This window comes from Poeciliopsis prolifica, unplaced genomic scaffold, assembly GCF_027474105.1.
Source record: "Poeciliopsis prolifica strain line A6 unplaced genomic scaffold, Auburn_PproV2 SCAFFOLD080, whole genome shotgun sequence".
In the NCBI taxonomy this organism is placed as follows: Eukaryota; Metazoa; Chordata; class Actinopteri; order Cyprinodontiformes; family Poeciliidae; genus Poeciliopsis; species Poeciliopsis prolifica.
Genome location: NW_026562455.1, coordinates 1,091,232 through 1,104,992, shown reverse-complemented (window position 1 = coordinate 1,104,992; position 13,761 = coordinate 1,091,232). Strand labels below are relative to the sequence as shown.

The following is a 13,761-nucleotide window of genomic DNA, read 5'->3' as shown; positions in this document are numbered from 1 at the left end:
AATATTTCAAAAGTCTGCTTTCACAAAATACTTCTTAATATTGTAGCTATCTCTACTGTTTCAAAAGTTACACGTTGTACTACTCTGATTGCAAGTCGTCCTATGCACACAAAGCAGTAATACTGTTGATCCTGGAATGAAAAGTACACACTGCATTCCTCATGCAACCTCTCAAAAGGAGGGGGTGACAGTTTTAAATTTGACTGTTGCTCCTTAACAATACTGTCTTTGCAGCAACAGATGCTGCAAAGGACAAGCTCCTATCCTTAAACACACACAAAAAGTAAGAATACATATCGTCACAAAGTCTTACCAAGGTTTGATAAGGTGTGAGCACTGGCATGAAAAGGCAGTTGAATTGGCCCATGGTAGTCAGTGAGGGGGATTCTGCGAAATGTCAATTTGAAGCCCTCAGTTTTGCCCGGCTTAGCAGGTAGCTCCCAGAGTACTTGCACAGTGGTGAAGTTAAGAACCTTGGTAAAGCAGATGGGTGGGTTTGGGACTGGATCAAGGTGAAATGGAAGTAAACAGAACAGCATTTGAAAGTTTAAGATGAACCAAAATCACAACATTTCCTTGATAACATGTTTGTTGCAACAGTGGAAAAAGCATACAAATATATTCAGATTTTAAAATGAACACAAGCCTTAAAAGACATATTTATAAACTAAATATTATTATTTATATTTATCTTTTATTTTTTATTTATATCTTGTTTATCAAACAGATCCTATCTCTAACATTTTTTAAATGGCAATAGATAAAAGTATTAAAAAGAAGAATCTAATTAGTTGAAAATCTCACTTCCTGCCTGAAAATTGTGGAATGATTTAACTTTACCTATCAGAGAGACTCAGACTCCATTCACACTGCAGCCTGAAGTGACCCAATTACAATTTTTTGTCAAATCGGATTGTTTTGGTGTGGCCGTTCACACTTCGAAATACATGCGACTTGTATGTGATCTCCGGTGTGAACAGGCAAACGACTGACCTGAAAGTGTCCCGCATGCGCAGTAGAGAACACAATAACATCAGGGTTCTCAGTGTTTTCCCATCTGTCATAAAAACAAGGAGTCCTCAGTGTTTTTGGAAGTGAACATGGATGCTAACGGTGGAGCATATCTTACACATTTGAAGTTGTCCGATCGGAGCTGCATATTAAATTAATCCTCGTTGTAGTCTGTCATGGTTGATGTTTTTCTTCCCACTTTGTGTGCATCAGGATGCAGAATACATTTGTCAAGTATGAATGATGTTCAGGTAGGATAAATGCAACCTGGATGTTAGGTCACAATACGTATCCAATACGCCACTTGAATATAGGTATTGGATACTTAAGTGGCCTGGATCGCATTCAAAAAGAATCCAACCTGTGTTGTTTAGGCTGTCATGAGAATATCAGATACGTCAAAAAAATTGGAATTGGGTCACTTCAGGTCGCAGTGTGTACACAGTGTGCCTGAGTGTCTGTCTTTTTTAAGTCTTCTCTCAAGCTTATTTTTTCTCACTGGCTTTTCACTCAGCTTGAAGGATTGGCTCTTACTTACATTCTATTTGTATTTTGTTGTTCGTAATTTAATTTCAGGTTATAACACACTTTGGTCCACTGTCTTATTTTTAAATAGATTTTTTTAAGGTGGAATGGAATGGATATATTCTGGACAGTATAGCACAGGGTTAATTTGTATTATTTTAAAATAAAAGTTAGTGTCCATAGTTCTATATAAAGTTGTACTGTTCTTGGTGTCTTCTTCAGTCATTTGAGAAAAATACCTACAGATTTATCTTTGGTCATCTGTGCCAACTCTGTAAGTGGAAAATTGTGTTAATAGAATATTGAGAGGTTTTATCAAATTGATCAAAAGTGAATATTTTTAATAAGTTGGAATTTACTAAAATTCCAAAGCAGAGGTAAAGCACAACACATGTACAGGTACTTAGTTCTTGATGCAGCTGTCACAGGTTTGAATCTGGGCCTGATAAAGCATACTGTATTACTGATCAAAAACTAGTTTTGATGAATATTAACATTTTTTGACAAATACTTTCATAAAGGTCAGACTTCTAAAAGAAACTACTTCAGTTTCTTTTATCAGTATGACTGTATGGCCAGAAGGCTGCTTTCCTATATCATGGAAATGCATTGGTCTGTGTATTGTCAGGACATACATATTTTAGCGTTAATATGGCCTATCCATATTAAAATAAAATATGGTGCCTTCAAATAGGTTAAGATGAAACAACATGAGCACCAGACAAACACAATCATTTCTTAATAATCAATCTAATTATGGCATCAAGGGAAATCTCTCTCAACATTAAAGAAACATTAAAGCTGTTCATTTCATAAACTTCTCTCAAATAAATACATTTTACAGCATTTTATCCATCCTCAGATAAAAATCTGCTCTATCTACTCAAAAATGAATGCTTAACATTCAGGAAATCTCCAATGTTACTCCATTTCTGCTCAAGCAAACCTGCAAACTGAAGAAAAAGTTTTGAACATTTGTATAACTGATTTTTATGTTGAAAAACCAATGCCCTGATGACCAGAGGTAGGGACTTTAGTCACATGACTTGGAGTCCGACTCAAGTCATTAATATTAAGACTTCAGACTTGACTTTAAAAAAATTTCAGAGACTTGAACTTTGACACCAATAACGTGGGACTTGAACCCATTTACTTGAAAAGACTTGATATTTTACCCAAAAGCTTAAAACACATATGAAATGGGCCCCATTACTTCATTTCACTCATTAATCATTAACAGACCGTCCCTGTGTTTTTCCACACTCTGTGTGTAAGCTGCAGCACAACCCATCAAATTAACAAAATTTAAAATGAATAAAACCACTTTGTCGGTGGGGTAGGTAAAATGCTCAAAGTAGATGCACTCCCACGAGTAATTTCTTTTGGGTACATCAATTATGTAGTATGCAACAAAAACGACATGCAACATGCAAAACCTGCAAGACGACGATATTAGATAGAGTTGCAACAACTTCCAACTTTGTTCGACATTTGAAGTTACACAAAGAACAGTACGTGGTACATTTCTTTTGCAATGAGATAGTTAACTTCAGCTCATTTTGTGTTATTAGCAACACAAACAAAAACTTATCAAGTTATTCTATGTTGCATAACATGAGTTCATGTTTTCAAATCTTGCATTATTTTTTTCTATATGTGGCAGTTGTGATTGGCCATTAAGGTATCACAAATGCATAGTGCAACCATCAGCAGGAACTGATTAAACAACTTTTTCATTTGTCACAAATATTTGTTTTAAGATGTTTAAGGTGAAACCGTAGACTCCAAACCTTCTACTATGCAGTCTACTTTCAGAGCAGTGGAGTGCTTATTGGGTAGTTTCATGCATTTACAATTAAACTGCACCATGAGTTGTATGCTTATTTCATAGCATAGACTCTGGACTATTAGTGCTTTTTATGTTTTCTGTCACAGATTGAGCAGAGAAACAAATAAAAAGCAGGCAGGAGCCCAGAACTGTTTCAATCAAGTATTATATTTTTAAAACATAATATTTCTTAGGCAATGATTTAGCAAAAATTTTTTAGGTGAAGTGAACTAATTAGATTTTATAGTACACTTGCAAATTTTATTTAACAAAGTTTAGTTTTGTTTTATCTACGTAACTAATTGTATTCACTTCACCTGGATTTTATGTCTCATGTAAAGAAATAAGTAAGTACTATAACAGTTTTTCTTCATCAACAATGATAAATTATGCAAATAGATGAATTATTTTTTTAAAGTAGATAGAGCAGACTTTTTTGAAAGGTGTACAATCAATATGACTTACAATATGACTTCATCAAGGCTCCATGTTCTTACCACTCCCAAGTGTTGTTTCAATCACAGTGTTGGACTGCTGGCTTGCCCCCAAGGAAGAGTAGGCTTTCAGATAGAGAGAGTAGGTTGTGCTAGATTCCAGGTTGGTTACATCATGCTGAAAAGTATCCTTACTTATGGTCTCCTGCAGCTCCATGTAATCAGGCTCTAAATGAAAATGATAAAGTTGCAGATTTGGAAACATGCTCCTATTTAGACTTATGCTTCACAAATTTTGAGATTGCACTCACCGCCCAGTTTGCGGATGTGTAAGACATATCCAATGATGCTATCAGCGATGCCAATGGACGGATTATTCCATGTCATTTGCAAGGTGTTGATGGACAAAGCACTTGCCATGAGGCCTTGGGGGGCAGCAGGCAGACTTTTAGCTTGGGCCACAGCTAGACGGGCACTTGCCTGGTTAGTACCAGCACTATTCTCTGCGATGCACTGGTAGATAGCCTCATCATCTGAGCTGATGAGGGTCAGAGCTAAAGTACTGCAAAACAACATACATGCATTTATTTCTGTACACAATGCTGTACTATGCATTATGTACTTGTATATATATATATATATCTATATATATATATATCTATATATATATATATATATATAGATATAGATATATATATATATATATATATATATATATATATCTATCTATCTCTCTCTATATATATATATATATATATATATATAGATAGATATATATATGTATATATATATATATATATCTCTCTCTCTCTATATATATATATAGATATATATATATATATATAGATATATATATATATATATATATATATATAGATATATCTATATATATATATATATATATATATATATATATATATACACCAGACATCTCAGTCCAGAAATGTGCAGTCCTTGGCACTGCGCAGGATCCTCAAGCTCCCAGGCCTCTGGTAGAGGACCCGAGCTCAGAGGATAAGAACCACCCGCGGTGGGTGAGAAGGGAATTTTTTTTGGTTAGATGGAGTTTTTGGCTCTTTTTTTCATTTCAGAAGCCTTAATAAATAATAGCACTGATATCGAAGATGTTGGCTGAATCTTTTATGAGTCAAAACAGAATGTATCTCATTGCACTTATGTATGCATAAGAAAAGAATAACAAAAAACTGAAACAGGCAGTTGTTCAAAAGTAGTGTAGTCCATTAATCTTCACAAATTTCTTTCAACTCATAGAAACTTATGTCATGGGATTAAAAAAAACGATATTTCTTCTTTTCCTCAGATAATGTTGTGACACTGTCTAATAATTTGCTGTTGTTATTGTGAAAATGCTTTTTCTATTTGATTTTGCCAGGTCTTTGAATGCTGGAATTGCCTCTTGGTTGAGAACTGATGCAATGCAAAGATTGCATCAGTTCTCTACTAAAACCTGAATAAAACTATAAATAAGGGACACACATCAGCCACCATCTCCTTACCTGTTGTTATTTGTCAGCTTGACAGTTTGTCCAGGCATCAAGACTTTACCATTCTTCAGCCAAATTAGGTGGGGATCAGGGACACCCTGAGCAACACAGGTGAATACAGCACTGCCTCCTGCTGGTCTGGACACTGACTGTGGCCATTGCAGGAACTCAGGTGGAGCTTAAGAGGAATAGTGGAGAGAAAGGCAGACAGCTTTCACCAGATGCGGACAATAAAAAGGAAGCAAATATCAGTGCTATGTCAGTGAGGTGGCATTTATTAGTTGACTAACTATAAAGAGTAATGGTACTAAATGTGTTGGGTTTGTGAATTTTATAAGTAGGCCAGTCACCTTACTGTTGAATCTCTTCTTTTGCTTGCAGTGTTTGTAAATTCTAAATAGTGATAAGAGAATTCAAGCAAAAGAATCAGAGGAAAATATGAAGCCTGAATAAAACGCTAAATATGTGAGTTTGGTGCTTATGTTGGAACTATAAATCTGTCTACTCATATTTCAGATATGAGTAGACAGAGCATAAAGGAAATAAGTCCTTACACACTCAAGTTTGACAGTGGTTTTATTTGTATTTATTTAAGCTAAAGTGCTACAGCCCATGGTCTTTGGTTTTGGACAGTTGATAGTCTTTGCAATTTTTCTGTTATTAGCTGTGTCATCAGCTGTGTCATCTCTGATGAAACTGGAAGTATACAGTCAAAATATGGCAGGTATGTCAAAGAGACATAGGAAATAACTAAATGTCTAGTGACAAAAGAATTGTCCAAACAGTAGCATACATAAATACAACGAGTGCTTGGCTGCCACAACATCCTTGACTCAGAGACCTCAGCTTCTCTGTGTGTTTCTGAGAGCACCCTGCAAATATTACAAACAGAATTAACTGAAAATGTCTTCTACCGGTTGGTTCTTTCAATCAGTACCATTTCTAGTAAATACTTGTAGGTGTCTTATATAGCCCAATATAACAAGTTACATAAAAACAGTTTGAGAACTCTGTCTCCAAAAATCCAGGGGAGTTTTTGCTCAATCATTCCCAGTCCCATAATGCAGCCTGGATAAACAACAAAATTATGTTCATACTAATGCAACCCAATTTTTGTTCATTGTGTTGGACAAATGTTACAAATGCGGTCCAAAATCTTCTGTACACTGAGTACATGAAACAGACTAAACCTCTTTTCTATATCCATAGCACTGTTACCTGGTGAAAAAATAATAAATTTAAGTATAATTTAAATATGTTGGAGTTTTTTAAAATACAATTTTAGTATGCTATCAGGTGGATGTACTTCTTATGGATATCAGGAAAGCCAAGAATATTTTAAAAGACTCCTCAAACCCTGGTCACAGTTTGTTCCAGCTGCTACCATCTGGCTCCAGAAACAGGAACAATAAAGCAAAGACAAACAGACTGAAGAACAGATTATACCCGGCAACCATAAGGGCAGTAAATATCCTGCAGTACTATTTTCACCAATTTCGTAATAATCTATGTAACTTATTGCATGACAATAAAGATTGTAATTATGTTTAAAAATGTAAAATACATTTTTAAAAACATGCTTCTCATACTAGTTTTTTAGTACACTTTCTAAAAGTATATTTTTTTCAAAATATACTTCTTTTTTATTTCAACCTGGGTCTACAGCGTATTCCTCACCACCTACTACCACAAAACATGACAGAAGGACCCAACCACAAGTAACTACGATGGGGAACACAAAAACGAAAAGGAAATACAACATCATGGAGCTGCATGTTGGGACCAATTAAAAGCAACCATAAAGGTTATGGGTTATACTGTGAGGATTTGAGTATTCTTTATGTTTATTTTAGGTGTCTGTGTCTATTGAGTAAAAACATTAACTCAATAAAGTTAATTTCTTTGGAGTAAAACTTGTATACTGTAACATTGTATTAAAACAATACTCTGTTCTTGGTGAAACATGTTTCACATTTCCTTTAATGTATACCTGCTTTTTCTATTGTGCTAATTTCACATGTTGTCTGTAAAGTTTTAATTTATTGACAATTTGTACAATTCTGTGATAGTATATTGGCAATGTACTCTTGAAAAATGTAAATATATTGAATACACAAAGTAACTTGTTTCACCTGTAAAGTGTGTTGTAATTGATCCTTCTGTGTCAGGGTACCTGATTTGTTTGCAGTACCGTAGCGTGTATGAAGCATATAATGCACAAAGTGGCAAAGCATAATGATAAGACATTGATAAGTAGATAAAAATAGTAAACTCTATCCTAGTGATGCAAGCTCAGCTTTCCTTATTTCACCACTGGGATGTGATCCATCTTTCTGTTGTACACCAGAGGTTCGTTGTCCTACTAATTTTCTATCTAGCTGTTATGACTGCACAACCTCCTCCCTTCCTGCATGATTCCTCACTCAGGGTCAAGGGTCAGAGGTTGCAGGTCAATTTAATCCATATTTTTTTCTCCCAGCCACCCCCAGCTGTGCCTTGCTTTGAACATCTATATATTGGCCTCCTTTTCTTCTGTCCATCTGTTGTTTGGCTCTTCCTCTGGCCCGTGACTGAAAATCCACTCAGTGACTGAATAAAAACTCATACTATGGTGAAGTTTGCAACATAAACCATTCTCCCTCAATGGGAGAATGGTTTATGTTGCAAATTTTAGTATATGCACATTTTAGTCTCAAACTGCAGCGTATGTCACAAACAGAATCAAATAAGTTCAATGAAAAGAGATTGAACATGTAGTTAGAACCTCCAAGCTGTGGTCAAAGCAGAATATTTATTATAGTATAGTTTCCTGATGTTGCAATCGCTTGGTATTGCTACAACTACCGCAACGGTTTTGGGGTGGAACCCTCCATGCATTGTTAGTAGTTTTCTAGTCTTAATATCTGTGGCTTTTATCTCCTCCTTTGGCCAGCTAATTATTCCAGCAGGGTATCTGATTACTGGCAGGGCATAGCTGTTTATCGCACGGATTTTGTTCTTTTTATCGGCATTGAGCTGACTTCTCAGGCCAAAGCACAGAGGCCTTCATCCTGGCCACCCAGGAACAGGCCCTAAACACCAGAGCAATAGAGGCCCAGATCTACCACACCAGACAAGACCCAAGGTGTAGGTTGTGCAAGGAGGCCCCTGAGACAGTCCAGCACATCACAGCAGGGTGCAAGATACTGGCAGGGAAAGCGTACATGGAGCGACATAACCAAGTGGCAGGCATAGTGTACAGAAACATCTGTGCAGAATATGGACTGGAAACCCCGAGATCAAAGTGGGAAACACCCCCAAAGGTGGTGGAGAACGCCAGAGCTAAGATCCTGTGGGACTTCCAGATCCAGACAGACAAAATGGTAATGGCAAACCAACCAGGCATTGTTGTAGTGGATAAACATCAGAGGAAAGCTGTTGTGGTAGATGTAGCAATACCAAGTGATTGCAACATCAGGAAAAAGGAGCACGAGAAACTAGAGAAATACCAGGGACTCAGGGAGGAACTGGAGAGGGCCTGGAAGGTGAAGACCACAGTGGTGCCTGTGGTCATCGGGGCCCTCAGGGCAGTAACCCCCAAACTGGAGCAGTGGCTACAACAGATCCCAGGAACAACATCAGACATCTCAGTCCAGAAATGTGCAGTCCTTGGCACAGCCAAGATACTGCAGGACCCTCAAGCTCCCAGGCCTCTGGTAGAGGACCCGAGCTCAGAGGATAAGAACCACCCGCGGTGGGTGAGAAGGGAACATATATATATATATATATATATATATAATATATATATATATATATATATATATATATATATATATATATATATAGGGTCCAGGCCTCTGGTAGAGGACCCGAGCTCAGAGGATAAGAACCACCCGCGGTGGGTGAGAAGGGAATTTTTTTTTTTTACATATATTCTTTGGAAGAATTTAAAATAGACAATGTGGAGAGTACAGCAGTAATTATTCACAATTATTCACAGCAGTAATTATTCAGTACTCTCCACACTGGATGACCCAGTTAGCATTCCTTGTGAAGGAGACATCACATTCAACTTCATTTTGGACTGAAGATATCACTGCCAAAAATCTGTCACTGGAATAAAACTCAGAGCTGATCAGATAAGAACTGATCCCCACTACAAAAGTAAGACCTGAATCCCAAAGCCTTGTCTTTGGAGTCAACCTCCAACTGAAACACAAGAGCTCTGAACCTTTTTCTTCTAACCTGCTAGCCAGGAAGAAGATTTGTCTCAAAACCTTCAAAGTGTTTTTAGGAGAACTTCTAAAAATAGTTTTGTACACCCCACGTTTCTTTATTTCATGCGGTATGCAGAAATGTACCCCACAGGCGCAAGTCTACCTGCAGAGGCCTGCTGTGGCAACCTCTTCATTCCTTGATGAGAAGGTTCCTCAGTTTTTTCCAATCTAAAGTGGGTTATGCTGAGAAACTTCATCTGGGATGCCAGCTCTCACATCTGCCTGGATAGAATGAGCTTTTTTGTTGTTCATCAATTGTTGGATTTTTGGACATTGCTTTGACCCGACTAAGACTATTGGAAATTGCTTTTCTGTTGCAAGATAGTGTCGCATACTATTTGTATGTTATATTGTATTGCTCTGGCATTTTAAGTCTGCCACATGTTGGAGATTGTCAGGTTCCAGAACAATTGAATTGTGTGCTGCTCAAATTTATCGGCTCTGTCTCAGCAAATCTCTTCTCCATTTCCTCTTGTGTTTTCCTCTTCTCTTCTTTCCTTGATTTCCAGTTCATATCTATTTTACGGTTGTACAGAGCTTGAACCCAGATTTCTTTTGAAGGCGAGCCTGAGCACAGGGTTGAATTTTACAACTTTGTTTCAAAGTGGTGGACCAACTTTGAAAAAAAGTTTGTACAGTGACCTAACCTCCTGCCATTTTGGTTTGACCTTCCTTTGGCAGAAGGAGGAGGTTACTCTGTTCTACAACATTGTGGTGCTGACTTTTCCCTTTGTTAATTAGTTTTGAAGTTATTTTTCAACATTTTTCAATATTCCATTTAATTTTTTGAAATGGAATAGAATATTTCATTTCACAAAGTGGAATATTTTGTGAAATATTAATCTGATGATTAATGAATCAAACTATTAATCTGATTTGATTCTCATTTTAATATTCAAAATATATATTTATTACTGTCTATTCATTAGTAGCTAGATTGTATGCCAATAGTTGAAGAAAAATGCTATTCACTGAACATTTAAACTGTAAAGTTGGGCTATATTTTTCATAAATTCTCAGACTTGATCAGACATCAGTGTGTCGATGACCATTCCTTGTTGTGTGAAGAGTTTCTTTTGCCGATGGTCTGAATTTATTCCTTTAGGTGAGACTGAGTGTGGCTTATGACACCAGAGTTGCTGAAGTTGGTGCCCTGATTAAACTAAAAAACTTGATCAATAATAAATTATTAATTACAATTATTAATAATTACATGAGACAAACATTGATGCAAATTCTGATTCCCAACAAGTTTGACGCCACATTGTGCCGCTGGTACAACAATTTGGTTTCCAGTATGGCCGGCCCAAGGCAAAGCAAACAAAGCAGCTGCTTTGGGCCCCAGGGGCCACCCAGGGCCCCCCGCAGTGGAGCTGATTTTTTTTGTTTTTCTGGAACAACTTCTATGTCATTATTATAACAAAAACACAATTTCCTCATGAAGTTATTTGTTTTTACAGTAATATATATTTGATGATGTATGTAGAAATCTATTTTATGGGCAAAAAGAATCAACTAAGTAACTTAAATTAGTTGATTTTCCTGCTTGGCTCTGCATATTTCACAGGTTTTTTTTAGCTTCAAAACAGCATGTTTGATAAGGTTTGATAAGAATAATTAAAACTTCTCAATGTTTGACATTGTCTAGCAAATAGTTTTACACCAGGCTACATGGCTACTACATTAATATATCAATGAGCAGTTCTAAGTTGTAGTTGGTAATGTGTTGTTTTCTGCTGATCATTTATGTGGCTAAAACAAACAATATTTTTACATCAACTTATAAGGTATGTGAAACTTCTGTTAAAATCATTTGAAGGCTCAGAATCAACCCGGTACCGGTCTACATTCTAAGAGGAGAAAAACTCAACCTGGTGTAAATTCAATTTTTAACTATTGGAGTTACACTTAAGAGAAATTAATTTAATCAAAGAATGTCATTAATATTTGTGTAGGGCTGCACTGATTGCAGTTTTCTGGCTAGCCCCAGTTACCGATATTTAGAAAGCCTAACCTGCCGATTTTGATTTGGGCCAATACCAATTTTTTTTGTCTGAAATGTTGCTAAAAACAGCAAGAAAGTTGCTGAACTGGCAACAGTGAGGTCAATATTGTTAACTGTAAACGTTCAGACATGACCTGGTGGGTCATGTCTGAACGTAAATCAAAGAGGCTGATATTTAAAGCTTTGCTGACAAAAATAAGATCAGTGGATAAGATGGGGTTCACATGTAAATATGGGCCAATTATGATCCCCAAAATGAAGGAAATCGGCACCCAGAAATCAACTGGTTGGCAATTGTATCCTATATTATATATGCATAGGATATAATGTAAACAGCACTATCAGAGATGCAATAAGTTTATAGCAGGTGTACAGTGATCTAATATTCTAACTATTGATTCCAGCTGGAACACATTGTTAGCAGAAATAGAGGTCCCCGAAACCAAATTTCGCTTAGGGCCCCATGGAATTCTGGTTCCAACATCTTCATGGGGGTCTCACCTTGTACCACCAGGTGTCCCAGTGCTGTGCGTCTCATTCTGGTACCAGGTCGATTGGCAGCACACACATAAACACCAGAGTGTTGCAGGGTCACATCTGAGATCATCAGGTTGCCTGTCCCAAGGACCTGTATACCCTCCACTCCAATAGAACGTCCATCTGACAGATATAAACACACAGAGCGAAAGAAATGCTGTGTGAAACTATATTAAAGAAATGTGTTACTTAGCAGAATTCCTTCTTATAAATTCTTTCTGAGAAATCCTGAGGTACCTAGCCTGCTCCAAGAAACAATGGGTTGAGGGTTTCCTGTGGCGATGCACTCCAAAATGGCAGTCTGATGGACAGTGATGGTAAGATTCTGGGGCCCAGAAAGGATGACTGGCTCCTTATAGATTCTAGGAGCTCCACCTTATTTTATTAGTTAGCACAATAAACAAACATATGGGAAAATCATTAACAAAACCTGAATGCCTGGATTTTCTGATCAGCCAATGAGTAAAAAAATATCAGTAGATAATATGTCAGAAAAAAAAGACTAATAGAAAAAATCTGTGCTTTTTCTTGAAGTTAATAATTCATTTGCATAATTATTGTTTGAGTGTCAAAGTAAGAACCAACAGGTATACTTTCACAAGCATCATTGCATTATTCCTTTCGCCAAAATCCACTCTGTCTGTCTATCTGTCTATCTATCACAAGCCTTGTGTACGTACCCATAACATTGAGTGTGGCTTCATGACTGTAACGAGTGTTTGCGATATTGGTGGCTAGACAGCGAAAAATCCCAGAGTCTGCCCTCCTTACACCTGTTACTTGTAGAATACCCATTGGAAGAAGAATGTACCTGGACAGGAAGCCAAAAGGTTAACAAACTATTAATATTACTACTTCCAAATCAGAAATGTGAAAATAAAACTCTTGTAAGTTAATGCTGTTATTTTTAAAAGCATTTGATGAGAATGTGTCTATTCACATGTGAATCAAATCAGACATACAGGTGAAATCAGACATTTACAAACACTAAATCAGTGTTTCTCAACCTTTGTTGGACCAGCACCCCCCTGTTCTTTATCCGGGTCCCTCACCGCCCCCATCAAATAATTTGTGGGCTACTTTGCACTGAACAGTATAGCATTATTAATATTACTATCACTGTTGTTGATGTTTTGAATTCTATGCTTGTTTCTGTATTTATAATAAAAATAATTTCCAAGAGAACAAAAAAGCTTTGTGAATTTCTAAAGGCATCTACAAAAAATGAAATGGACATTCAACTTATAATCAGCAGGCATAACAGCAGCCAATCAGAGAGAAAAATAATATTCTTGTTCTGTGCCATTTTAGACCAAAGCTGGCTCTTGATCAAATCCTAATGAGCCAGATTGAAAGTGTCATGGAGTCACTGAACAGCCACATTATATAAACACCATCAAAACAAAAAAAATAATATTAAAGAAATAAGTACATCAAATCTAATTAAAAACATAAAAAAATGATAACTCCTTATTACTGTTATGGTATGTAAGATATATTTCTTATTAGTATTAGTGTCATGGACTGCAGTGTAGTGGTGGTGGTGAGGTGCTGAGGCAGATGCTGGAGGCCCAGGTAAGGTGAGTGGTGTTTTTAATGATGATAGTGAATCAGCATTCATCTTCTATTTCTACAAATCTGGAACAAACTTCCATAAAAC

General features: G+C 36.7%; 1 protein-coding gene across 1 annotated transcript in view; it reads right to left on the bottom strand.

Annotated features, from left to right (window-relative positions):
- Positions 1-13,761, bottom strand: part of si:ch211-57n23.4 (immunoglobulin superfamily DCC subclass member 3) — a 33,468-nt gene that overhangs the window by 7,723 nt on the left and 11,984 nt on the right. Inside the window, exons 4-10 of the mRNA XM_055021977.1 lie at positions 12,782-12,912; positions 12,339-12,476; positions 12,066-12,224; positions 5,316-5,481; positions 4,110-4,360; positions 3,862-4,026; positions 314-502 (exon numbers count right to left, since the gene is read on the bottom strand). Coding sequence (XP_054877952.1) covers positions 314-502; positions 3,862-4,026; positions 4,110-4,360; positions 5,316-5,481; positions 12,066-12,224; positions 12,339-12,476; positions 12,782-12,912 — 1,199 coding nt within the window. The remainder of the gene's footprint in view (positions 1-313; positions 503-3,861; positions 4,027-4,109; positions 4,361-5,315; positions 5,482-12,065; positions 12,225-12,338; positions 12,477-12,781; positions 12,913-13,761) is intronic.